Raw genomic sequence first — 27,105 nt, 5'->3', positions numbered from 1 at the left:
CTTTTTTGGCTTCATCTTATTCTCGTCTCTTTTGTTTAGTCAATTCCGAATCTCTGGATTTGTTTGCCTCCATGTTCTGCAATAGATGCAACTAGCAGTAGACCATTTCCATTCAAAATTCACAGAGATAATTTTGTTTTTGCCTGATTTCTTGCATTGTGTAGACAAGCTGAAGCTGTCAGTGGAGAGATGTAGATGTATTGCAGGCTGAATTGCAACAAATGAAACTATTGCACACCGATTCTAAGAAACTAATATCATCCTGTAATGTTCTTGAAGATGATGCTCGATTTTTAGCATTGTGTAATTGCAACACAAACTCAGTCTATATTTATTAATGTCAGAACTTATAAAAAGAACCACTGCTTTATGGTAAATTAGAACTAAACTATTGTCAAGTAGATCCTTTTCTAAATGAGGTGTTGGTCTTTCATATGAATTATAAGCATGTTGTGCTCAGTGAAGTGTTATCCGTTTGACAACATTCTTCTTTATGTAATTAATTTATTATACTAGTTGTTCACAGGGTGTTGGAGGATATGTGATTTTGCAGAGAGTGGGACTTAGTCCGAGATCACTTAGTTTAGTAATCAGTCTCGAAGTAATAATAGTGTTGAAGGCTGAACTGTAGTCAATGAGTAGGGTTCTTATGTAGCTGTTCTTGGTGTCAAGGTATTCTAGCGAGGAGCGAAAAGCAAGTGATATGGTATCTGAGGTAGATCTGTTGGTCCGATAGGCAAATTGGAATGGGTCAAGAGTAGTGGGGAGGCTGGAGTTGATTAATGCCATGACCAGCCTTTCAAAGCACTTCATAACCACTGAAGTTAGGGCCACTGGGCCGTATTCATTGAGACATGCTGCATGAGTCTTCTTAGGCACAGGAATGATGTTGGATCTCCTGAAACAGGCAGGGACAGTGGCCTGCTGCAGGGAGAGGTTGAAGATGTCCAAGAAGACCTCTGCCAGTTGATCTGTACATGCTCTGAGTGCACAGCCTGGTACTCCATCTAGTCCCATCACTTTCCTTGGATTCACACGAAGGAAAACTGATCTGACCTCTGATGCAGTGACCCTGCAAAGTGATCCTTACTAATATCTGAGGTTAGTGCCAAAATTTGGAAAGCTCTCTCTCAGGAGAAAGTGAGGACTGCAGATGCTGGGGATCAGAGCTTAAAAATGTGTTGCTGGAAAAGCGCAGCAAGTCAGGCAGCATCAAAGGAGCAGGAGAATCGACGTTTCGAGGGCTTATGCCCGAAATGTCGATTCTCCTTCTCCTTTGATGCTGCCTGACCTGCGCTTTTCCAGCAACACATTTTTAAAGCTCTCTCTCAGACTAGTCAAGTAACAGCCTAACATAGTCATACTCAGGAAATCGTATCTTAAAGACACATATCCCAGGCACATATATCACCATCCCTCGGAATGTCCTGTCCCAACGGCAAGACAGACCCAGGAGGGGTAGCAGCTCAGTGGTATACCATCGGGAGGGAATTGCCTGAGGATTCCTCAACTTTGACTCCAGACTTCATGAAATCTCAATAGCGTCAGGTTGAACATGGGCAAGGAAACCTCCTTTTGGTTACCACATACTGTCCTCCCTCAGCTGATGAATCAGTACTCCTCCAACAACAACTGGCGAAAGCACTGAGGCTGGCAGTGGCACAAAATGAACTGGGTGGAGTATTTTAGTGTCTTGCACCAAGAATGTCCTGGTAGCAGCATTACTATTGAGCTGGTCAGGTCCTAAAGGACATAGCTGGTTCCTTCACCACTGGCATAGACCCAGTCGAGCAGCTAAGGGAAAAATATACTTGACCTCATCCTTATCAATCTTCCCAATGCTGATGCATCTGTCCATGACAGTATCGATAAGAGTGACCATCGCTTGGACCTTATGGAGATGAATTACCACCTTCACACTGAGAATACCTTGCATTGTGTTGTGTGGCACTATCATCTTGCTAAATGAACGGATAGAGCAATTCAAGACTGGGCATTCATGAGGCACTGTAGACCATCAATAATAGCAGAAGTGTACTCCAGCGCAATCAGCAACCTCATGGCCCAAAATATCCCCTGTTACCATCAAGCCAGGAGATCATTCCTGGTTCAATTGAGAGTGCAGGTGCTGCACCAGGTATGCCTAAAAATGTGGTGTCAACCTGTTGAAGCTACTAAACAGGACTATTTGGATGCCAACAGCAAGGAATAGACAGATCTAAGCAATTCCACAACCAACGGATCAGATCCAAGCTCTGCAGTTCTGTCACATCTTATCATGAATAGTGTTGGGCAATTAAATAATTCACTGGAGGAGGAGGCTCCAAAAATATTCCCATCCCCAATGATGGAAGAGTCCAAAATATCCGTGCAAAATTAAAGCTGAAGCATTCGCAGCAATCTTTAGCCACGAGTGCCATGTGAATGATCCATCCTGGTATACACAAGTGGAGCCCAGCATCACAAATACCAATGATCAGCAAATTCAATTTACTCCACGTGATATCAAGAAACAGTTGTAGGCACTGGATACTGCAAAGGCAATATCCTTTGGCAACATTCTGGCACTAGTTTTGTGCTCCAGAACTTGTTGCTCACCTAGTCAAGCTGCTCCAATACAGTTATGACCCTGGTCCCTCCCCGACAATGTGATAAATTGCTCAGGAATGTCCTGGACACAAAATGCAGGTTAAATCCAACCCAGTCAATTACCACCATTTGGATGGGTATATGAGTAGGAGGGGTTTGGAGGGATATGGTCCAGGTGCTGGCAGGTGGGACTAGATTGGGTTGGGATATCTGGTCGGCATGGACTGGTTGGACCGAAGGGTCTGCTTCCATGGTATACATCTCTATGACTGTATGACACCCATCAGTCTATTCTCAGTCATCGGTAAAATTATGGAAGGTGTCATCAACAGTGCTATCAAGCAACACCTGCTCAGCAATAACTTGCTCAGTGATGCCCAGTTTGGGTTCTACCGGGACCACTCAACTCCTGACCTCGTTTCAGCCTTGGTTAAAACAGGGACAGAAGAGCTGAGTTTCAGAGATGAGGTCAGAATAACAACCATTGACATCAATACTGGGTCTGACATCAAGGTTGCCCTAGCAAAACTGGAGTCAATAGGTATCACAGGCAAATTCTCATTGTTTGGAGTCATTCATACCAGGCACATAAGAAGACGGTTGTGATTATTGGAAGTCAGTCATCTCAGCTCCAGGAGTTCCTCAGAGTTGTGTCTGATGCCTAATCAGTGGCTTCTTCAATGAACTGCCTGCCATTGTAAGGTCACAAGTTTGGATGTGTGCTGCTGATTGCACTATATTCAGTACCATTTGCGACCCCTCAGATACTCAAGCAGTCAATGTTAAAATGTAACAGGATCTGGACAATATCCAGGCTTGATCTGACAAGTGGCAAGTAACATTTGCATCATGTAAATGTTAGGCAATGACTATCTCCAGTAAGAGACAATCTAACCACTACCCTTTGACATTCAATGTTGTTGTGATCACTGAATCCGCCACAATCAACGTCCAGTGGGGGGGGTTAACCATTCACCAGAAAATCAATTGGACTCACCACATAAACACAGTGGCTACAACAGCAGATAAGAAATACCGCCTTGAGTAACTCACCTCCTGACTCTCCAAAGCCTGTCCACCATCTACAAGCCACAAGTCAGGAATGTGATGGAATACTCCTCACTTGCCTGGATGGGTACATCTCCAAAGTTTGACACCATCAAGACAAAGCAGCCCACTTGATTGGCACCACATCCACAACCATTCATTCACTCCACCACCGACGCTCAGTGGCATCAATGTGTACTACCTGTATCTGCAAGATACAGTGCAGAAATTCACCAAAGATCCTTAGATATCACCTTCCAAACCCATGACCACTTCCATCTCGAAAAACAAGGGCAGCAGATATATAGGAGAAAGTGAGGACTGCAACATCAATTCTCCTGCTCCTCGGATGCTGCCTGACTTGCTGTGCTTTTCCAGCGCCATACTCGTGACAGCAGATATATAGATACATCACCATTTGCAGGTTCCCCTCCATGACACACACCATCCTAACATGGAAATATATTACTGTTCCTTACCGCGGCTGAGTCACAATCCTGGAATTCCCTCCCGAAAGGTATTTTGGGTCGATCTACAACATGTGGACTGCAGCGTTTCAAGAAGGTAGCTCACCAACACCTTCTCAACAACAGCTGGGGAAAGGCAATAAAATGTTGGCCCTCCAGAAATGTCCATTTTCCCATGAGTGAGTTTAAAAAAAAAGAGTCTGCAGCATCTGTGAAGTGACAGCAGAATTGACATTTTTGGTTCAGTGACCTTTCTTCAGAACTGCCAATTAAGAACTAATAAAGAAGAGTCATTGGACCTGAAAACTAACTCTGCTTTCTCTCCACAGATGTTACCAGACCTGCTGAGTTTGTTTGAGCAATTTCTGTTTTGTGTTTTTGATTTCCAGCATCTGCAGATCTTCGGTTTCTTTTTGCTTATCATGTATCGTACTTTGATAAAAGGCTCAGCAGGCTGCACAGGAGACCACGGTGGACGAGTGTGATCTATATAATTGCCAATGTAAATACCTTAAAACATTTTGTTGTAAACATTTTATGGATTTAGAATTTTCCTGAGAGCCTGATTTTTCCATTTAGTTCATTCAGTAAATAATAGAAAATCTGGAGCACTTTCAACGCTCTAGTGTGAAAATAGAAATGACTTCAGAATTCTTCATGTTTCAAATGATTCCGATTTTCCACATTGACCTTCTGATCCATGGTATCTTTCTCTGAGTAGCTCTTGTTAATATTGTATATGGTGGTGTAATTTTTGGAATACTAATGCACTGTGCAATGGTGACTTGTGAGTTTGAATATTTGATGCATCATGATTTGGCGATGTCAAGCATTTCCAGACATCAGGAGTGAAATAAATGATGGAAAATCATCAATCAATACCACATCTTGTGGAAGATTTCCAAGTAACATTATTGAAGGTTTAGGAAAAATTTAGCTGTGCCCATGATTGCTGCTCCTGAAGAGTGTGGATAGGGGAAAAACTCTGAGAAAGGAGAGAATTTCACCATTTGTAAGCAAAAGACATTTATATTAATCTCTCTTGCTCTATCTGCAGCTCAAAGTATCGTATCGATTGGACCACTGATGCTACCTCACTGATTGGTGAAGAACTGGTGGTTGAGGTCTTGGACCACCTCCCTCTAACTACCCACAACTTTGTAAGTACTTCAACTTACTTTTGAGTTCAGTTTGATCACTCTTTAGTAACATTGCCAATTGAATTAGTTTTCATTTTTATCTTGTTCAAAGGTCCGCAAAACCTTTCTGAAGTTGGCATTCTGTGATATCTGTCAGAAATTTCTTCTAAATGGCTTTCGGTGTCAGACCTGCGGCTACAAGTTTCATGAGCACTGTAGCACCAAAGTGCCTACCATGTGTATCGACTGGAGTAACGTGAGGTACTTGTGAGAACTTTTGAAATGTTAAGTGGTTCTTCAGGTTGAACCTCTCTTGTGAGGTGGAAAACTGTGAAGATAATACCTTTCTTTATATACAATTAGATTGTGCCTTGTATATAAGTTCTGCAGAGCTGGTAATAGCTGGGAATATTGAATCAAAACAATTGGCTCTTTGTATAACCTGCAATTTAAATAATAAGGCATTCAACTCACTTCAAGATCTCGGGGTCTGAGTCCTGGCTTTGAATGGCATTATGGACTGGATTTTAGGTTCTGTCACTGGTGGTTTTGAAACAGGGCTATATCAAATCCAGCCCATGGTCTTCCCACTGTCTACCCAGTTGCCTCTGACCTGTTTGAAACTTTAGTGGAGTTGACGAGACCATGGAAAAAGCTCACTCAACCATAATCAGTACTTTACGTGCAGTGGAGGGAGCCAAAGCTGATGTGGGAAGCCAAAAGGGGTGGTATCAAACAAGGGGGGTACAGGTTCCTGCTTAGTGGGCCTGGACACTTTGGAAGTACGTACAATGTCCCCAAGATGGTGACTGCATTCCGCTCCCCCACTTTCTTATCCTTTCCTTCTTGAATCCTGCCCATTATTTCTTTAATCCTGCCCATTTAAACCTTAATCCCAGAACTGGAAAAAAATATGTTGCAAGGCAAGTGGTGAGGACGATAAACAGAATGGTTCTGAAGAAGGCATTCCGGACTCTAAACATTAATTCTGTTTTTCTCTGCCAGACCTGCTGACCTTCTCCAGCATTATCTGATTTAGATTTCTGGCTACTGCAATATTTTGTCTTTTATTTGAATATTGTTTAAATGAGGAAGGACTGCAGAAAGCTACAGCACATAAGGATTTGGGAGTCCTTGTGTATAAACTGCAAATATCTGGTATCCAAATTCAGCAGGGAATAGTGAAGGCAAATGGAATGTTGGTCTTTACTCCAAAGGAAAATGAGTGTAATGATAAAGAAATCTTGCTTAAACAATACAAGACACAAGTTAGATCACAGCTGGAATACTGTGGACAGTTTTGGGTGCCATTGTCTAAGGAAAGATACCAGTGGCCTTTGAGGAAGTCCAGAAAAAGTTCACTAGGTTGATCCCAATTATGGAGGAATTGTTTTGTGAATAGAGGTTTATAGAATCATAGAATCCCTACAGTGTGGAAACAGGCCCTTCGGCCCAACAAATCCACACCGACCCTCTGAAAAGTAATGCATCCAGACCCATTCCCCTAACCTATGAGTAGGCTGAGCTTGTATTTATTAGTGTGTAGAAAAATGAGAGACAACTTTATTGAAACTTATAAGATTTTTATGGACTTAACAGGTTGGCTGTGGAGAGATTGCTTCCCCTTGTGGGACAGTTAGGACTAGACGGAATAATCCCAGATTAGGGGGATACCCATTTAGGACAGAGATTAGGAGGATTGTGAATCTGTGGAATCCTTTGTCATAGAGGGCTGTACAGGTGAGCTTTTTAACCTTGAATATACTTAAGATAGACAGATCTTCACACGGTAAGGGAATCAAGGTTTAATGGGAAGAGACAGGAATTGAGTGGAGTTGAGGATTATCAGACTAGTCATGAATGGTGGAATAGACTCAGTGGGCTGAATGGCCTACTACTGCTCCCATGATTTCTGGTGTTATGGTCTTTGAAATACCTTAGTCCCTGCATGAGCAGGCGGAGATGGAGCCTGCCGAGTGTGTGAGATATGACGGTTGGAGGGCCTTAGCATTTTTATTGTTACTGGGATGAAGTCCCACAGCACTGAGATGGACCTTTTTAAATATCCTACCTCAGGATCTACTGTGGCTATGTCCAGACGTTTCCTAGGTTAGTTGGCCTCACTTATCCAGCACTCATCCTTGTCAATGAAGATCTCATTCTTGTGGACATTCTCTGTATTTGCTGAATCTTGCCCCCATCTTGAGGGTGAAAAGCTGGGTCATAGTCTGTTAATACCACACTTCAGCAGACATTTGATTATCCTCTCCTAATCCTCCTGCAGCTTACCTTTCTTACCCATTGTAAAGGAAAGAAAGAGTTGATGTATTGTGACCATTATTTAGCCCCTTTGCCACAGAGTACTGCAATCCTGTGTTCCAAATACAAGGGACTCATAGCTGTGTTGGCCCTTCTACTGACTTTATCTCAAAAGACTGCTGTTTTTAAGCCATCTCTCCTTATTTTATTTAATGGGAAATGCATTTCTTTCTTGAAATAGGTATGTGATAGTTTTGTAATTTATCTTGTATTCAGGGACATCTTTTTTTAATTAGTTGTTGTAAATAAATTAGGTTTTCTATTGAATTCTTTTTAGCGCATTTTTCTATTTTCTGTCAGAGCTTATCAAGCAACCACACCAAACTCCAAACTCTTCTCCACTTCTGATGGGGTAGTGCCATCTATTAGACAAATGACTACACGGCGAGTACGTGAGTCTTTTTCTCGACTTCCTGAGAGGTAAGTGAAAAGCACTAAAGTGATTTCAAAGGAGAATATTTAAATAGGCTTGTTGTCTACTTCCTTGGCAGTTCTTAACTTGTGCTTGTTCTCATTTTCAGCTTGCAGTACAGGCATTCCACCTCCCATGCCTTCAACTGTCCCATGCCTTTCTCGTCTACTGAAGGTCAGCTCTGCCAGCGGCAAAGGTCTTCATCCACTCCCAATGTTCACATGTCCAGCACCACCATGCCGATTGATAATAGCATTATTGAGGTATAAGAATTCTTATCCTTGTTCCTTTGGAACTCCCTGAACTTGCATGTCTGAAAAAACAAGAGTAGCTGCTTTGAACTTTTATAAGCTACTCTTGGCTGTGGTTAGAAGATTTTATTTTCATATGTCATTAAAAATAATTAATCAGTTAATTTTCACATTTTATTAGTAATAGTTATGCTTTGTTCCCCATATTGTCCACTTTATTAGAAATACTTCCTCTATTTTTCAAAGATTTTGCAGCCATTGTACCATCATAGCTTGAGTGCCAGGGGAAATCGTTCCCAAATACTTTAAGCACAAAAGATGCAAAGGGCTGTCTAAGATAACGTTTTACAATAGGAACGCTTAAAGAGAAAGTGTGGTCGAAATTTGAAACTATTTTTCATGATTGTTATATCAATTGTAAGTTTTAGATCTGAGCTTGATAGCTTTTTGTATACAAAGGTGTTTAAGGGATATAGGACAAAAGTCAGGTATGTAAGTCATGATCTCACTGAATAGCCTAACGGGCTCAAGCCCTAATGGCCATTTCTGTTCCTATGTCTTAAATTGGAATGCCAGTTTCGCACATGACACCATTTTGGTAAAAGAGTTGAAAGGCAACTCTAGAAAAAAGCCTGCTGGATGATAATGCTCATTAAAGAGGGTTGTACAGTATTTTGGTGCCTAGCAATTTCACAGTTGCCCTTTCTTAACAGCAACCAGCTATTTAGGACTAAACTGTTATTGATATTGGTAAGATATTATATGATTACTGTTGCTGGAACTGTGAAAAAATGCATCTGAAACACCAGTGGGTGTATTTCTGGGACACTATCAAAGATTCACCAATACTCAACCAAAATTAATTCCAACATCTCTCAGGATTTTGCCTAAAAAGAGTAAGTGCTGTGTGACTTCAGCTAATTGGACACCTAATGAGTCATCAAGTGAAAGGGAGTGCTTGGCCATGAACATTTCGCTGAGGGATTCCTTTGGTTTCGATGAGGAATGGGAACAGAACTTGAGTTGAAGTACCAACTGCTGGAAAAGAGTGGAACAGAAGGACATGTTAGTGCCTCTCATCATCTCCCTAAACCACTGCAGTATAGACATGTCTTGTTCTGCATAAAGATCCTTAGTTCCATATCTGATAACCCATGTGCCATCTCCCTCCATCACTGATCTTATCTGCAACGTCTACCATGTACCAGCAAAGCATTCTTCAGTCGATGGTAGTTACAAGGCTGTCATTGTACTAGCTTTTTATTTATTCTAGGTTTTATTTTATTGAGTTCAAATTTTATCATTTCTCATAGTAGGATTTGAACCCATGTCCTCAGTATATTAAACCAGGGTTCTGGATTTTTAGTCCAGTGGCATTTCCACTTGGGTCAAGTCTTTCCTCATCTTTTCATTCTTCGTCTACCCCAAAGTTATTTTATGGTACTTCATGAACCATGAACATTTGACCACAAATGATTTATCCTGTAGTTTCAGCTTGTCCAAGTCTCTTTGGTCTGAGGCATCAATCTCCAACAGCCTTCCTTACTTTCTTGAAGGATATAGAGGATGCATGGGGTTTGTATTTCATCATTGCCTGGGAGGATGAATGGAGTGGGATTGCTTTTGCTTGTCCGACAAGGATACTTCTGTACCTCTGCCAGGAAGAAAATGTGTGTTGTCATAAATGGGAGACAATATTTTTACTTCCAAATTTAGAAAATGTTTCTCTACAGCAGTATGGGCAGCAGAGTGGATGGCAAGTTGGATGACTTCCTCATATGTGTATGTCATTTTTTTGAAAAGCTCACTTTCTTCAGGTGGTCTGTACTCTTGGCAAGATTTGCTTCTCCTCGGTAACATTGTGTGAATCTAAAGGAATATTTTTTAGACATTAGGTCATGCCTATATTCTGATAGTGATTGGGGAGGTTGAGCGTACTGAGTAAATATGAAATGCACTATAATCTCCCAAGGAAAACGATTGCAGGTTCTGGTGAAATTGCAGCAGCAGGTGTGAGAGGACACTGTTTTTGGGTGGGTGGAGTTAATGCTTTGGACCGTTAATCAACTGAAAAGGCATCCTATTAATCATGAGTCCTTTTGAGAACCATCCTCCACTGAGACATTCCCAATGAACCAGCATTGCTCCATGGCGTCACAACCCAATGAGATCCCATGAGGTCTAGGAACCACAAAAAATCATGGACTGCTTCGTATTTTGTGATATCTGAGATATGGAACAAAAGAGAGAGAGAGAGAGATGCAACCCTTGTGGATTTGGGCAACAATCTCAAGAACAGAGCCTCTATTTTCCTAGCTCAAGGTGACCGGTTTCTCATGCTACTGTGATTAATATGGTTGTGATCCAATATCTTTGTAGGAAAGCTGACTATTGTGCATGGGCTGGTGAACTGAAATGTGTTAAGTGTGCCAGGCATGCACGCTATTTCCATTCGCATAGGTGTTTGGCTACAACAAATTGTTCTCTGGAGCCACACATCTTGGATTTCTCCACTGGGGCATGCTGGTATGAGAGGAAGGCAGGAGAGTTTAAAAAAAAAGGCATGTTTAAAAGGGATATTTTGTAGTACATTTGGAGGATAAACTGCAAAGAGAATGATGACTGTGTGCATCAATGCACTGCATTCACAGATCTCTTCAATATGGCAGAATGGCACAATATAATACTGCAGTTCTGGCCAAGGTACAACTGTGGAGGAACTGGTGCAGAGGGATTGAGCAGCAGCAACAGCAGGCACAGGCTGCAGAAGAGTTTGTAGAACTGCAAAATCCAGGCAACCAGGGCACATGGTGACAAAGAGCATTGAGCAGAAACTGAATCTATCAGCAGAGGCAAGAACATCCTGTTCCAATATTTCCACCGTTGTAGTCACACAAAAACATATGTGCATATATAGAGAGCTGAAAACTGCGTGATACCTGAGGAAATGTGACTATCCCTCAAGGAGAAGTGACATGAAGTTACAGGCCTGCTTCCAGACTTAAACCCAGAACGAAAGAATCTGCCCAAAGCCATTTCCTTTTATAATCTTTTGGATTATTTATTTGAATACATGGAATGAAAATTGCATTGAAAATTGGAATGTTTTCATGACCGTTTCCATTAACCCTGTGAATATTGGAAATTTGTAACACAGATACATATGTACATCTGCCACTTTTTTTCCATCTTGACCAACTATGGTTTCTTCAGTTGTTATTTATTTATCGAGCAATTTGTTGTAGAAAAGCATTAATAGTCCTACAAATCCTGAAATCTAACACTTCTCTGGAAAATTTGCAAAGGTATTGTTCACTTTTCAAGGTTCATAGTTTTAGTGGAAGGGGGTGCAGTTAAATTGTTTCTAGTCTGGGTGATACCAGAGTCTTCTCTGAATTTGAAATGTAGTTCAGAAAATTTATTGCAGATTGCTTAACAAGGCAAAAAGTGCTTTCAAAATGACAAAAGCCGAAGTAAATAGATTGCTTATTGCTCCTGTTAGTTTTAGAATTGTTACTTATGGGTTTGTCATCAGCCCTGTTATCAGCAAAGATGATTGATTAATTTTGAGTGTCAACCACAAAATGCATCAACAGGTTAGCATTACAATGGCATTATGACCTTTGAACACGAACTCATGAAGTTAGAATATGTCTAACAGTCAGGTATACAAGGCAGACACAGTAAAGGAAGCAAAGAATGTGTTCTGGATAGAAACTTGAATTTCCATGAACAAGCATGTCCAGGGACAGCAGCACTGTTCACCAAGTTGGCTGAGTCCTGAAGGACCTGTCTGTCAAACTGAAGCAACTAGAGTTGACCACGTCTTTGCCAATCTGCTTGTGATAGATGCATCTGTGTGTGACTGTATTGCTTGGAGTGAACAGCACATAGTCTTTGCAAACTCAGAGTCCCCTCTTAATTTTGAGATTAGACCCTATTGTTTTGGAAGGCACAATCAGAGGACCAACCCTGAGCAATGAAGAATGTAGAAGAGCATCCCAGAAAACAACATTGAGCACACTAAAAATAAGTTGCCAATCTGGGGAAGTTGCACCACAAAATTACATGAATGTTAAATAACAGAAGTAGCCTGCAACTGACAGAATTAAGCATTTCCAAAGCTCCTGTCACATGAAATTGATTGATGTTGGACAATTAAATAACTAATAGGAATGGAACATCCCAAGAAAACCTTCATACTCAATGATGGTGGAGCCCAGCATATGAATGCAGAACATAGGCTGAAAGGTTGGCAAGTACTTTCAGCCAGGCATGCCAAGTGGATATTTCACTTTTGTTTCCACTGAGCTCCCATCATTAGACCTCCCTTTGTTCAACTAATTGATTTATTCTGTGCTTTCAATAAGTGACTATTGGCATTGCATTCAGTAAAGACACTCAACAACATTTTGGCTGTGGTGCTGAATGTTGTGCTGCAAAACCAGCTGCAGGTCTAGCAAAACCATTCCAGTACAACATTCAATATCTGCATCTACCTGACTAAGGTGAGAAAACACATATATGCATCTGAAAGCTTTTGGAAGGTGTTGTTGAAAATGCTATCAAACAATACTCACTTTCCAATAACATGCACACTGATGCCCAATGTTCATACTGTCAGGATCATTTAGCTCAGACATTCTTATTGCCTTGGATCGAGCATGTACAAAAGTGCTGACTGCAGAAATAAAGTGAAAATGATTGTCTTTGACGCTAAGACGACATTTTCTCAATGTAGCATTGGAGAACTCTTTAGAAATTGAACTCAGTGGGATTTAGAGGCTGGTGGGTACGTTTCCTCGAGTCAAACCTAGCACAGAAAGTGTTGTGGTTATTATGTACCAATTGTTGTTAGCCCCAGAACATGCCTCCAGAAATTCCTCAGGTATTTGTCCTAGGCCCACCCTTCAGCTGCTTCATCAATAACCTTGTCACTATCATTGGTTAGAAGTGTTGTTTTCATTTTTACGTGGCATGGATACGGAATTGGCTGTCTTGTAGAAGGCAGAGGCTGTGAATAAAGGACTCTTTTCCAAGATTGCAGCTGATGACGAAGTAGTGGAGTTCCACAGGGGTCAGTGTTGGGACAACTGTTTTTAAAATTCATTCACAGGATGAGGGCCTCAGTGGCTGTGCTAGCATTTATTATTCATCCATAATTGCCCAGAGGGCAGTTAAGAGTCAGCTATATTGCTGTGGGTCTGGAGTCAAATGTAGGCCAGACCCAGTAAGGATGGCATTTTCCTTCCCGAAAGGGAATTTGTGAACCCGATGGTTTTTTTTGAACAATCAGCAAAGGAGTAATGGTCTCCTAGACTCTTAATTCCATATTTTCACTGAATTGTACTCAACTATATACTGTGGCAAGACTCGTCCCCAGAACATTACACAGGTTTCTGGATTAACAGTCCAAGGAGAATACCACTCGGCCCATCCCCTCTCCCCATTCACATTATACATTAACTATCTGGATGAATAAACTGAGGACATTGCTGCTAAAATTACAGATGACACAGATAGGTGGAGAGTTCAGTAGTGTTGAGGAAGCGGGAAGGCTGCAGAAGAACTTGGGCAAACTAGGAGAGTGGGCAAAGGAATGGCAGATGGAATACAATGTGAAAAAGTGTGATGTTATGCACTTTGATAGGAAGAAGAGGCATAGTCTATCTATATGATAAGGAAAGGCTTCAGAAATCTGAAGCACTAAGGGACTTGGTAGTCCTAGCTCAAGAGTTGGCAATTAGGAAGGCAGATGTTAGTAGTCATTTTGAGGGCTAGAATACAAGAGCAGAAATGTACTGCTGAGGCTGTATAAAGCTCTGCTCAGACCACAATTAGAATACTGTGAGCAGGTTTGAGCCTGTATCTGAGGAAGGTTGTGCTAGCCTTAGAGGAGGTCCAAAGGAGACTTACAAGAATGATCTGGGGAGTGAAGGGCTTGTCATATGACAGGCAGTTCAGGACTGTTGGCCTGTATGCTGGGAAGTTGAGAAGGATGAGGGGAATCTCATTAAAACTCATAGAAAACTGAGAGGCCTGGATAAAGGGGACATGGAGAAGATGTTTCCACTAGTAGGGGAGACTAGAAACTTAGGGCAATGCCTCAGAGTGAAGGCATGGCTCTTTAGAGCTGAGATGAGGAATTTCTTCAGCCAGAGGATGGTTAATGTTTAGAACTCATTGCCGCAGAAGGCTGTAGAGGTCAAGTCATTGAGTGTATTTAACACCAAGATAGGTGTTCTTGATTAGTAAGAGGATCAAAGGGTTACATGGAGAAAGGAAGAGAATGGGGTTGAGAACCATCTCCACTTCCCAGTACAAATCTATTTTCCAAACTCTGTTCAAGCAGTTACTTTGAAATACTGATCATTCATATATTCACTTGTGTGGGTTTATTGCCTACAAATTTGTTATTTTATCTTTAACATGTGAACTTCTCGTAAAGGTGTAATTCAAGCAGGAGATGCATGGTTTCTTCATGTCTAACTGGTTTCAGTTCCTTTTGATTAAAGATGTTACTTAAGTTTAGACTGATTTTAGACTCCAATAAGCTAAATGCATTAACTAATTTTTTTTTCAATTCTTTACTTATTTGTTGTGGTGATAGTCAAATAATATATTTGTTTACTTTTACAGGATGTAATTAGAAGTCACACTCAAAAAGGTAATTTGATAATTATTTTTAATTTGTTTCTAATACCACTGCCTGATTTTCACTGACTGATGTTAGAGAGGTTGGAGCCTTATGCCAAAGTGCTTTGAGCAGACATGCTGGAATGATACACACTTGTTTCTCGCCATCCTTTTCATGTGGGGATGTATCAAAAAGAGTGGTGTGTAATCCGAGTGGTTGCTGACTGCAAGTTAATGTATCATTCCCTTTACATTTTCCATACAGTACATTTTACCCTCCCTCACATTTTAAAAAATTTGTTCACTCTGGTGTCTGATAAGCATGAAAATTCACTTCTGTGCTGAAGTCTTCAAACCAAGTTACTGAGTACACATTTTCTTAATTAAGACCAAGGAGTTTAGGTTCAGTTGACAATGGCAAAGGCTTAAGGATTCCCAAAATGTGGGCAGAGTTACTCCTTTATTTTGATCAAATATATTTCCGATAGCTTGCCAGCAAAGATAGGATGACTTTGCCTCTATAGCATTGATGTGCTAGGTTAATGCATCTAAGTTGGTGGCAACTCAACCTCCATCTGATGAGGTTTAGGTATAGGCGAGAGAGTCTTAACTAAACATTATTAGTGTCCTCGACTACCTTGGAACTTCCTGGTTCAAGTATTTGATTGTTAGTTTGTCAGAGAGGGTTGTCCTGGTTCCTCTTTTCTATCGTCAGCAAGTCAACTTGGAGCCGAAAGAAACTTCAGAAGACTCCCCTCCAAGAATTGTAGTCAATGATTGCATAATGGACAATAGGGGTTATGTGTTGACCAATAATTTTTGGTTGGGATTTTTACATAAAGTGTTATGGTATTTCAAACTTGCGAGAATAAAAATCCAAAATTATTTATGGGTCAGCTGAAACACTTTTCTTTTTTAAAAAAATGAAGCCCAGCAAGAACTGTAAACTAATGTTTATGTTTTCTTTAGTTCCTGCACCAGCACTGTCGAATAGTCCGCCCAGTTTAAGTCCAACACGTGAATCTAAGCAGAAGTCTCCAGTTCAAACTCACAAAGATAGAAGGCCATCAGTGACATCAGAAGGAATAAAGAAGATTGTAAGTCAAAGGAAACTGGTGAAGCACATTTAGACCTGTCGCATATTGCTTATGACTTTGGATTTGGGAGTCTTTGGGATGTACATAAGTGAAAATATTTTAGTGGATCACTGCATTCTTGGAATAGTCGTATCAAGCAGTTGCACTCTTTTATAGTTCTGCTGGTACTTTAACAGACATTCTCCCCATAAATCTAGCAACTACCTTTTCTCAATTTATGCTCTGGCCCAGAAGTTTCTGACCAAGAGTTTCTAGAAGATGAGAAATAATAGCATTTAAAAAAGAATTGATGGTGTAAGCAGTGCACTTGCTTTCCCTTTCAAGTTTTTAATTTTCACTAGCTTCTCTTGCTGATGTTAGCTCTCCTAGGGTATGATTGCAAGCCATCCTCTATTTTCAATGTGAGTGTTATTCATGACTGAGCTTTGGCAGGGAGTGTTTCTAGGTGGCCTTACAATGATGGACGTTGCAGTTGAATTGCAATCCTAACACTCTCACACCTATTCAAACTTTAACAGTAGTAATTTCTGGATTACCAATGCTAGAAGGTCCTTCTTTCCTTAGTCAATTAATGCTGAACCCATTTTTACTCAACTCAGCTGAGGTCACTAACTCAGCAGCTTTGACATGGAATGGATTGAGGTAGCCCTTACAAACATATTGTCCATCATTTTGTTTGCAGAATTGTACTTGAATAACTTGAGAGTTAAACCCTAATGACATTTCAGAAGGTTAATGGAGTATGATTTTTGATCAATTAATGACTTCTGTCAGGAAAATGAGTGATTAAATTTTTATTTTCTAAAATATTTTATGCCATTGTTTGATGCCTGTTATAGCGTCCACGTGTTCAAAGAGATTCCAGTTACTATTGGGAAATAAAAGGAGAGGAAGTTGTATTATTGAAACGAATAGGCTCTGGATCCTTTGGAACTGTGTTCAAAGGGAAATGGCATGGTAAGGAGCTCATAATTCTTTTTTTCTATATCCATCCAACATCTTACTGTTGTTATGTTTTTTTGTTTTATAAAGTCTATGATTTGGATCATAACAAATCTTGAACTACAAGGGTGTACCTACATAGCATTCAAATATTGGAACACTGTATTTTTATCCATCGAATATGTAACTCTGGAAGAAAATCCATCTGATTTTCTAAACTTGTTGAGGTATCCATTTGGAAAGGTATTTTTCCCTTTTGTGAATACCTTGGTAAAATTTCTTTTTCCATTGAAGTTTATATATTAATCAAAATATAAATATGAAGGTTGTTCGAGTTAGGGAATAAGCTATTCCCATTGTGAACATCAAGCACTCCAAGTTCAGCTGGAGCATAGTTATGTGCAAAGCTTGCTGTACCTTTACCTAGCAAAGAGCCTTAACCTGAATCTCCTAAAACATGCTTTATAGAAGCAGTGGGATATTTTTCCTATTGATCTACCTGCCACCTTTCTGACTGAGTTTGACCAACTTTTAACTTCCTATTCTCAGGAAATCAGCAGTGAGGGTGAGACCAGGCATTTATTGGCCAAATCTCATTCCCCAGCCATGGTGGTGTTTGTCTGAATTTCCTTCGTTATTACTATTTCATCCAAAAGAAAGAAAGAAAATTGGAGGGTGTGCCATACCAGGGGACACATCTATGCAGCATAGCACTCAATTATAGATGGAAAAAGACGAGACCTGGGAGTAATTGATTGCCATTCTATCCACCAAAGTTCATTCCCTTCACCACTGACGCATGGTGGCAGCAGTATGTACAGTCCGCAAGGTGCTCTGTCAGCCACGCACCAAGGCTCCTCTGACAGCAGCTTCCAAACCTGCCAACCTCAGAAGGTCCAAGTCAGCAGGTGCAAGGGACATTGCTGGCTGCAATTTCTCTCCAGGTCTCTCACATCCTCATTTGAAAGTATATCACCATTTCTTCACTGTCACTGGGACAAGATCCTAGAGCTCCCTTCCTAAAGTTCTGTGGATGGTCCCACAACACAAGGACTGCAACAGTATAAGAAGACAGCTCACCACTGTCTTCTCCAAGGCATTTAGGGATGGGCAATAAGCCTGATCCAACCAGTGATATGCATGTCCTGCAAATGCAGAACAAAACAAAGTCTTGAATCATCTCCATCTGAGTTTGATTTATGGTTGTTGCATGTACAAGCTACGGTGAAAAGTTGTTTTGTATGTTATAAAGGCAAATCGTACTATACAAAGTGCATGTTGGTAACAGAACAGAGTGCAGAATACAGTGTTACAGCTCCAGAAAAGATGCAGAGAAAGAGGTCAACATTAATATTTGAGAGAACCTCTCAAAAGATTAAAATTAGCAGGAGAAAGAGATGATGAATGATATATTGTAATCCGGAAAGAAAAATTACGGAATTGTGAGTGACTCAAAGATTGGTTTTAATGAACATATAGCTCAAGCTCCAAGCTGAATCTTAAAACCACGTTTATCACAGAATTTTATGCTTGCTTAATTTTTTTTTTAGGGAAAACATTGGCCTAGAGAGAATAGGCTCTGGTTAGTGCAGTGTTTGACTCCTAACCTGCCTGCCATTGCATATGGCATTCTGAAGAAGGGTCGAAACATTAACTCTGCTTTCTCTTCACAGATGCTACTAGATCTGCTGAGTTTTTCCAACAGTTTCCAGCAGCTTGTGCCATGTGTATGGGTTTATCCAACAGTTGCAGGTTGATGGCCTAAGTTAGGTCACAATTGTTCATAAAACACCATGTGAAGTGTTCCTTGTAGTTTACCCTTCCACTTGGCCTTTTGAACATACCTGCTACTGCCTGAACCAACTGAAAAATTGAATTAAATTGATGCCTTTTTTTTGGATAAGTGTTTATCTAGATATCATAAAGCTGGCATTTAGACTTCAACTCAATTCCCCTCTTTTTAAAAAATTTAATAAATAAACACAGTTCCAAATTGACTTTTCCTTGCCTTGCTTGTGGCTTACTGGAGAGAATATGATTTGGAATTGAAAACCTGACCGCAGTGGGTGGGTGTTTGAGAATATGGGTGAATTGGCCTGTCTCTGACTGGTTATTTATACTGCTGATAATAATGAATGGTTTGTTTAGTCTGATTAGCTGAGGAAGTTTGCAAAAGTACCTTAATGGAAATGTAGCAAGTTTGGTCACATATAGCTTCACTTAAATGTGAAAATGCAGAACAGGTCCAGAGTTGGAGCTGAGCACTAATCTGTATTGTAAGCTAACTGGATATGCCTCCTTTCCCTTCTAGTATGGCAGCTTTACAGTTTAGAACTGTTTACCAGCTATAGAAGATTATATAGAAAGAAACCACTGGTTTATTTTGTTTCTACTGCTTTTTTTTGCTGAAACAGAGCAAAACTAATTAGTGCTCTCACTCTGAAGTCCTGCTTTTTTATTTGCTCCAAAAGATTTATACTCTTAAAAGATGCAATAGTCTCTGCCTCAGTTTCTCCATATAGTAAAGTTTGCCTTTGTGTAGTTTTACCTCTTTTTCTTATGATATTTTCATAACTTTATCTCCCAACTCTGTCTCAGGAAATTAGGTATTTGAACACTCGGCCAAATACTTCAGCATCTTTCCACTAAGGACATACTTCTGTTTCTTGTTTTTCCTTCCAAGATATATTAATACCTCACACATTTCCACATTGAATTGAACCCTCTGTCTGTTCCACTAACCTGTTTATTTTAAGCATCATATGGGAAATAAGGCACTGGCCAGTGCCAAGGCAGGATGTAGTTTCTTCATCATACAATCCATCTCACTGTTAAACCCTCTGTTGTCATTAGCAAACAAGCTCTTGATGCTGCTTGTACCATTTCTTCAGCATTGCTGCAGGTTTCAGGCTGTTTACCCTTACAACTGCATATGAAAAAATTTGGTTTTTGCCAAAGCCTTCTGTTATAAGTAAAAACAAAGCAAAGAACTATTTATAGTACTTTCTAAAGAAAGTTCAACGCTTGAAATTTTTATTTTGGATCTGGCATGCAAAGTATTGCTTAGTCCATAGGTTAAAAACACTGAGGATGATTCTCACTTTGATGACTTGCTTACATCACTGGAAGAGCCAAAGTTAAGAAAAGCATCTGGAAGGTACAAAAGTAACAAAGATCCCTTTTAACAAAGTATTTTTCAAAATTCATAGTTGAAAAGTGTTGTTGGAGATTTTATTTTAATTTTGCATAATACTTAACACACCCTTGATAAGTTAATTCACCCATTTCTCCATAGAACTGCATTTTCCTGATTCCTTGCTGATCTTACTTTGGAGATGGAGAATAATTAAAATTTGTTGATCAGTTTTTCAATTTGTTACTTTTGAATCCAATTTATTTTTCACCAAGGAAGTTGCAGAAACTGAAAAGATTTTACTGACAAAATATTAATGGTCGAAGTATGATGAGATGAACTGAGATATAGATGGCCTTGTATTGGTTTTGCAGTATAACTTTCAATTATGTGCTCTCTTATTATGTGATGATAATTACTTGGTTAAATTTTAAGTAAATACATATTAACATGGCATAATGACACTGTGATTGAAGATTAAGTTTCAACATCATAATCTGAGACCAAGTAATTTATTTGTTTAAAGTACATAATGTTTGGTCACACAAAGTAATCACTTTGTATCAGCAGTCAATGTAATCATCATCATATTTAAAGGGTTGATCGTGTGGTTCTGTGGTCATTTGAGACATTTGGGCAAAGCTACAAAGCTGTGCTGTCAGTGGAGAAGCCTGCTTCATTTCCATTCATCAAGGGCATTGTTTGATTTCAGTTTCCCAAAGCTTACATAGGCTCCCTTTTTCTTTTTGACTAATCTTTTGTTATGGACCAGGCCAGACCCCCCCCTCAAAATATTTCAAGAAGGTAGTCTAGACCCTAACCTTTTTTTATTTTACAGGCTGATGTGATGTGGGAATTCCAGGTTGTTATGCAACTGGTCAAACCACTCTGCTTTAGGCAAAACAGAATTTATTTAAACACTACAGTTGAAACACGGATAAAAGAAAGCAAAATTTAGAATATCTGAACTATTGGAAAACTTAACTGTCACGATACGTAAACTTAACTAATTAACTATTCCAATACAGGGAGGAGAGAGTGTGGTCAAAGTTTAGGAGAAGATTTGTAGCTCGGGTGCTTGTTGTTGCGGTTCTGTTCGCCAAGCTGGGAATTTGTGTTGCAGACGTTTCGTCCCCTGTCTAGGTGACATCCTCAGTGCCTGGGAGCCTCCTGTGAAGCTCTTCAGTGATGTTTCCTCCGGCATTTATAGTGGTTTGTCTCTGCCGCTTCCATTTGTCAGTTCCAGCTGTCCGCTGCAGTGGCCGGTATATTGGGTCCAGGTCGATGTGTTTGTTGATAGAATCTGTGGATGAGTGCCATGCCTCCAGGAATTCCCTGGCTGTTCTCTGTTTGGCTTGTCCTATAATAGTAGTGTTGTCCCAGTCGAATTCATGTTGCTTGTCATCTGCGTGTATGGCTACTAAGGATAGCTGGTCGTGTCGTTTCGTGGCTAGTTGGTGTTCATGGATGCGGATCGTTAGCTGTCTTCCTGTTTGTCCGATGTAGTGTTTTGTGCAGTCCTTGCATGGGATTTTGTACACTACATTGGTTTTGCGTCTGGCTGTGTCCCTGGCTTATGCATTGTTGACTGGTGGTCTGTATCTGACACATGGTCGAAGGATTCGATTCTTTTGGCATTCATGCAGGAACCGGAGTTGTTCGTAGTGGCGCTTAGGCGGTTGGCACAGGATTCTCATTTCCTGGCTTGTCTTAATGTCTCTCGCCCGTAGGTGTTCAAAGTTTGGGCGAAGATTTGTAGCTCGGTTGCTCGTTGTTGTGGTTCTGTTCGCCAAGCTGGGAATTTGTGTTTCAAAACCAATGTAGTGTACAAAATCCCATGCAAGGACTGCACAAAACACTACATCGGACAAACAGGAAGACAGCTAACAATCCGCATCCATGAACACCAACTAGCCACGAAACGACACGACCAGCTATCCTTAGTAGCCACACACGCAGATGACCAGCAACATGAATTCGACTGGGACAATACTACTATCATAGGACAAGCCAAACAGAGAACAGCCAGGGAATTCCTAGAGGCATGGCACTCATCCACAGATTCTATCAGCAAACACATTGACCTGGACCCAATATACTGGCCACTGCAGCGGACAGCTGGAACTGACAACCGGAAGCAGCAGAGACAAGCCACTATAAATGCCGGAGGAAACATCACTGAAGCGCTTCACAGGAGGCTCCCAAGCACTGAGGATGTCACCTAGACCGGGAACGAAACGTTTGCAACACAAATTCCCAGCTCGGCGAACAGAACCAAAACAGAGAGTGTAGTGCTAGAAAAGCACAGCAGGTCAGGCAGTATCCAAGGAGCAGGAGAATTGATATTTTGGGCATAAGCCTTTCATCAGGAACACACAGTAACATCCCATAAACACACCCCTTAGCAAAACGTAAATTCAAACACAGATTCACAAAGGCAGGAGGGAACAACTTCCAGAGAGAGATTTCAGAAGAAAATCAGTGGACTTCTTTACTGAAGTTTGCAACTTCCCTGGACACTCACATCTTGTGACTCCCACAGCTAAAAATAAACTACAGTAAAACCTGAAGTGGGTGAACTGGTCACCCCCTTTCCATTGTTAAACTAGACTCTTGCGTACCTCTGCTTTGATGACCTCTCTTCAAAAAAAACAAGGGTAAAATAACCTTTTTAAAAGTGACAGCATTGTCATACTTTCAATATCTGTTATCCAAGGTTCCTGAACCTTGCCATCCCTATCCTCATCAAGTTGTTGTGAACTTGGTATTTCAGGTGATGTAGCTGTAAAAATTCTAAAGGTGACAGATCCAACACCAGAACAACTTCAGGCTTTTCGGAATGAAGTTCAGGTACTAAGGTAAGGAAAATTGAAAGTTGTTCCAGTAACTTGAATAATAGTCCTCCCTTAACGATTACTACCAGAAATGAAGATTGACAGATCATTTCTCTCAAAGCTTTATATGAAATAGCAAGCGCAAGGTGTGATTTGTTTATGAATTATAGAATCCCTACAGTGTGGAAACAGGCCATTCAGCCCAACAAGTCCATACCAACCCTCCGAAGAGTAACCCACCCAGACCCATATCTTAGCACTCTACATTTATCCCTAACTAATGTACCTGACCTGTACATCCCTGAACACTATGGACAATTCAACATGGCTAATTCACCTAATCTGCATATCTTTGTATTGTGGGAGGAAACCAGAACACCCGGAGGAAACCTATGCAGACATGGGGAGAATGTGGAAACTCCACACAGACTCACCTGAGGCTAGAATTGAACCAGGTCCCTGGCACTGTGAGGCAGCAGTGCTAACCACTGGGCCACCGTGCCGTCTTATGTGGGTTAATTTACTTGATCAGGACTGTTGTAGTATTGGTGCAATAGCTCACCTCAATACAATTAGCCACGGATAAACATAGGGGAATGGGTCTGGATGGGTTAATCTTCAGAGGGTCGGTGTGGACTTGTTGGGCCGTAGGGTCTATTTCCACACTGTAGGGAATCTAATCTAATCTAAAACCTGGCTCCAGAGGAGAAAAATTGACCATTGTTTGAACTGCGAATTACAAATCTGTGAACAATGATTAATAGGGAATGACCCCTGGCCCAACCAGTCTATCCTCACAATTGCAATACCTTGCGTATTACAACATCCTTCACACTCCAACTGAATCCACGCACCTGAAGGCTAGTTTGCTATAGATATCTAGGAAATCGCCTTTGCACCCATCTAGGCAATTAGACTAGTCCAGGCAATCCGCTGCCCTGAATTCCCTGACTAAGACATGATATGCAAGCCGCATTTGAGGCAATTCAACATGTCAACTTCTCATTACATTAGATTAGAGCCTGTTCTAGAGGTCTTTTACTATCTGGGAAGAGAACCATCTTCCTGTAGCTGAACTAGATTTGACCTTGTACAATATAAAATTTTGGACAAACTGTAACTGAAACACAAACTGTTTCCGTCACTATCTTAGAAGGTCAATCAGATTATCTCTATATGTACACATGTCTCTAAAGTATAGAATTCCAATGTTTAGCTTATCTTGATAACTTAAAAAACTGTGTACTAGGAATTAGTCCTGTGACCCACCTGTACAACCTCTTCAAAGCTTCTTAATTATCTCCATTGGAAAAGGTCAGAACTGGATACGTTGCTCTAGGTAAAGCCTGACCAAGATTTTCTGCAGGGCCAACAAACCATGTTCCATATTATGTTAATTTATACATGAATACATCCCAGCACCCTGATTTTTCAGTTTCACTGCATTGCTCATGAATCTTCAGGATTGCTTTCCAGAATCTGGAATAGAAATTTGCATGTTAAGAATCAAAATTTTGTCAACTAGCTTTTAGATATTACCATGGTTAATAGGTCAAATGTATGGCTGTCTCAAAAGTTATTCAGCTGAGCAAATAGTCAACACTATTTGAGTGGTGAGGAAATTGGTAAAATAAAAATATAGACTATGTAAAATTCAGTTTTCTTTCTTATCAGACATTTTTAATGGCAGGTGTTTTTCTGATTGTAATCTGTTTTCCTGTCACAGAAAGACACGACATGTAAACATCTTATTATTTATGGGCTACATGACCAAGTTTAACTTGGCTATTGTTACCCAGTGGTGTGAAGGCAACAGCCTCTATCAGCATTTACATGTGCAGGAAATAAAGCTGGAGATGTTTCAGCTCATTGACATTGCTCGCCAGACAGCCCAAGGGATGGAGTGAGTACAACTTTTAATGATCAGCATTCTGCTATACTGACAAATACTTTCTGATCTTATTGCGTACCTTAAATCAAAATGTTGTTCTGGTGTTATTTAGTTCCACATATAACCCTTCAGGTGATTCTATTCTTACAACTACATTTTCTTTAGATAATCTGGTATTTTCATCCCATGTTGTGTTCATTTTATGAAGCTATGCAAATAAATCTGGTCTGAATAGATATCATGCACTGAAGAAGCCCAAGGCAACAGTTCTGCTTTAGGCCTAGGGTTTGTACAAATACTTTTAATATCTGTTCTTTTGTTGAAACAGGATTTTTTTTGTTGGAATCTTTAATGCCACATGGAGCCTAATTGTGGCTCAGATGATAGTACTCTCACTACTGAGTGAGACAATTCTCGGTGTATGCCCAGTCAAGATAATTGAAAGACAATATCCTGGCTATCATTTCAGTGCAATAGTGAGGGAGTGCTACAATATTGCTGATGTTATCTTTTGTATGAGAGGCCTTGCCCTTTCTCAGGTGGACATAAAAAATCACGTAGCACCATTTCAAGCAAGAGCAGTGGAGTTGTTTGTGATATTCAAGCTAATGCTTACTCCTGCCTCAACATAACTACAGCGGATTATCTGTTATTTGTGGGAATTTATTGTGTGCTTTTAGTTACTGGTTTCTTACGTTAATGAAATGTTATTTGAAGCATTTAGCTTTAAGCCATTGGATTATCCTGAAGTTATAAAAGCTACTACATAAACTTCTTTTTTTAGCTCTGAAACATTAGTTTCATGAGAGCTCGGACCACAAATTGTACCAGTTATATCACGATTGAATAAACTAGTGTTGGAAGGTCTAAGGTACTGCTGGCAAGACAGAACAGAGATTGCAGCACAGTGGTACACAGTGGGCAGTGACTGGACCTGGGAGTCTTTAACAATAATTGTGGATCCCACTAAGTCTCTTGTCATCAGGTCAAACATTAACAATGAAATCTGCTGATTGCCACCAACTGCTCTCCCTGAGTTAGTCAATTGGTGCTTCCCATTTTGAACACCATTTGATAGAAGCACTGAAAGCAGCAAAGGCACAGAATGTACTCCTGGTGGGGCCTGCATGTGTATCAATAGCTACAGTCTCCCTAATTTACTTATTGGTGAGTGGATCTCCGAGGTTTGTGCACAGCAATGATTTCTAAAACCAGAAGCCAATGCATCAGCGCTGTGTACAGAACATCGGAGCGACAACACTGATCAGCAGAGTGACTCAGTAGCACCACTCTTGACTGAATTTGCTGAGTCCTAAGAGACATATGCTAGACTGAGCTTGCAGAAGATTGTGAGAGAATTGATACACACTTCACTTTGTCCTGACAATCTTCCTGTTGCAGCTGGAGATATCCATGATGGTATTGACAGGCGTGATCTCAGCAGCATCCATTTCGTGATGGAGTCTCACCTTCACATTGAAGACCTGCTACACTGCAATGTGTAACATCCTCACCATACTAAATGGGATGATTCAGAATACATCCAGTAGCTTAAACTGGGTATCCACGAGCTCTGTGGGTCATTAGCAAAGGAAGAATTAGATTCCACCGTGACCTGCAATCTCATGATGCAGTACATAGAACAAAGAACATTACAGCGCATTACAGGCCCTTTGGCTCTCGATGTTGCACCGCCCTGTTAAACCCATCTGAAGCCTATCTAACCTACACTATTCCATTCTCGTCCATATGTCTGTCCAAAGATCATTTAAATGCCCATAAAGTTGGCGAGTCTACAACTGTTGCAGGCAGTACGTTCCACGCCCCTATTAATCTCTCAGTAAAGTAACTACCTCCAACATCTGTTTGATATCTGTCACCCTGCAATTTGATGCTATGGCCCCTCATGCTAGCCATCACCATCCTAGGAAAAAGGCTCTCACTTTCTACCTGATCTAATCCTCTGATTATCTTATATGTCTCAATTAAGTCACTTCTCAACCTTCTTCTCTATAACTAAAACAGCATCAAGTCCCTCAACCTTTCCTCATAAGACTTTCCCTCCATATCAGGCAACATCCTAGTAAATCTCCTCCGAACCCTTTCCAAAGCTTTCACATCCTTCCTATAATGTGGTGATCAAAACTGCACGCAATACTCCAAGTATGGCTTCATCAGCGTTTTGTACAGCTGTAGCATGACCTCATGGTTCTGAAACTCAATCCCTCAACTAATAAAAGCTAACACACTGTATGCCTTCTTAACAGCCCTATCAACCTGGGTGGCAACTTTGAGGGATCTATAGACATGGACACCGATATCTCTCTGCTCATCTACTTTACCAAGAA

At 40.6% G+C, this 27,105-nt stretch overlaps 1 protein-coding gene across 2 annotated transcripts in view; it reads left to right on the top strand.

Moving 5' to 3' along the window:
* Window positions 1-27,105, top strand: part of raf1b (Raf-1 proto-oncogene, serine/threonine kinase b) — a 105,151-nt gene that overhangs the window by 53,230 nt on the left and 24,816 nt on the right. For both annotated transcript variants that reach the window (XM_072582194.1, XM_072582195.1), the window contains exons 4-12: window positions 5,161-5,263; window positions 5,355-5,503; window positions 7,862-7,981; window positions 8,083-8,236; window positions 14,864-14,891; window positions 15,830-15,957; window positions 16,797-16,914; window positions 22,806-22,890; window positions 24,593-24,769. In XM_072582194.1, the coding sequence (XP_072438295.1) occupies window positions 5,161-5,263; window positions 5,355-5,503; window positions 7,862-7,981; window positions 8,083-8,236; window positions 14,864-14,891; window positions 15,830-15,957; window positions 16,797-16,914; window positions 22,806-22,890; window positions 24,593-24,769 (1,062 nt within the window). The remainder of the gene's footprint in view (window positions 1-5,160; window positions 5,264-5,354; window positions 5,504-7,861; window positions 7,982-8,082; window positions 8,237-14,863; window positions 14,892-15,829; window positions 15,958-16,796; window positions 16,915-22,805; window positions 22,891-24,592; window positions 24,770-27,105) is intronic.

Source organism: Chiloscyllium punctatum, chromosome 12, assembly GCF_047496795.1.
Source record: "Chiloscyllium punctatum isolate Juve2018m chromosome 12, sChiPun1.3, whole genome shotgun sequence".
Taxonomy (NCBI): Eukaryota; Metazoa; Chordata; class Chondrichthyes; order Orectolobiformes; family Hemiscylliidae; genus Chiloscyllium; species Chiloscyllium punctatum.
The sequence above is the reverse complement of the archived record's forward strand: the minus strand, read 5'-3'. Positions and strand labels throughout refer to the sequence as shown.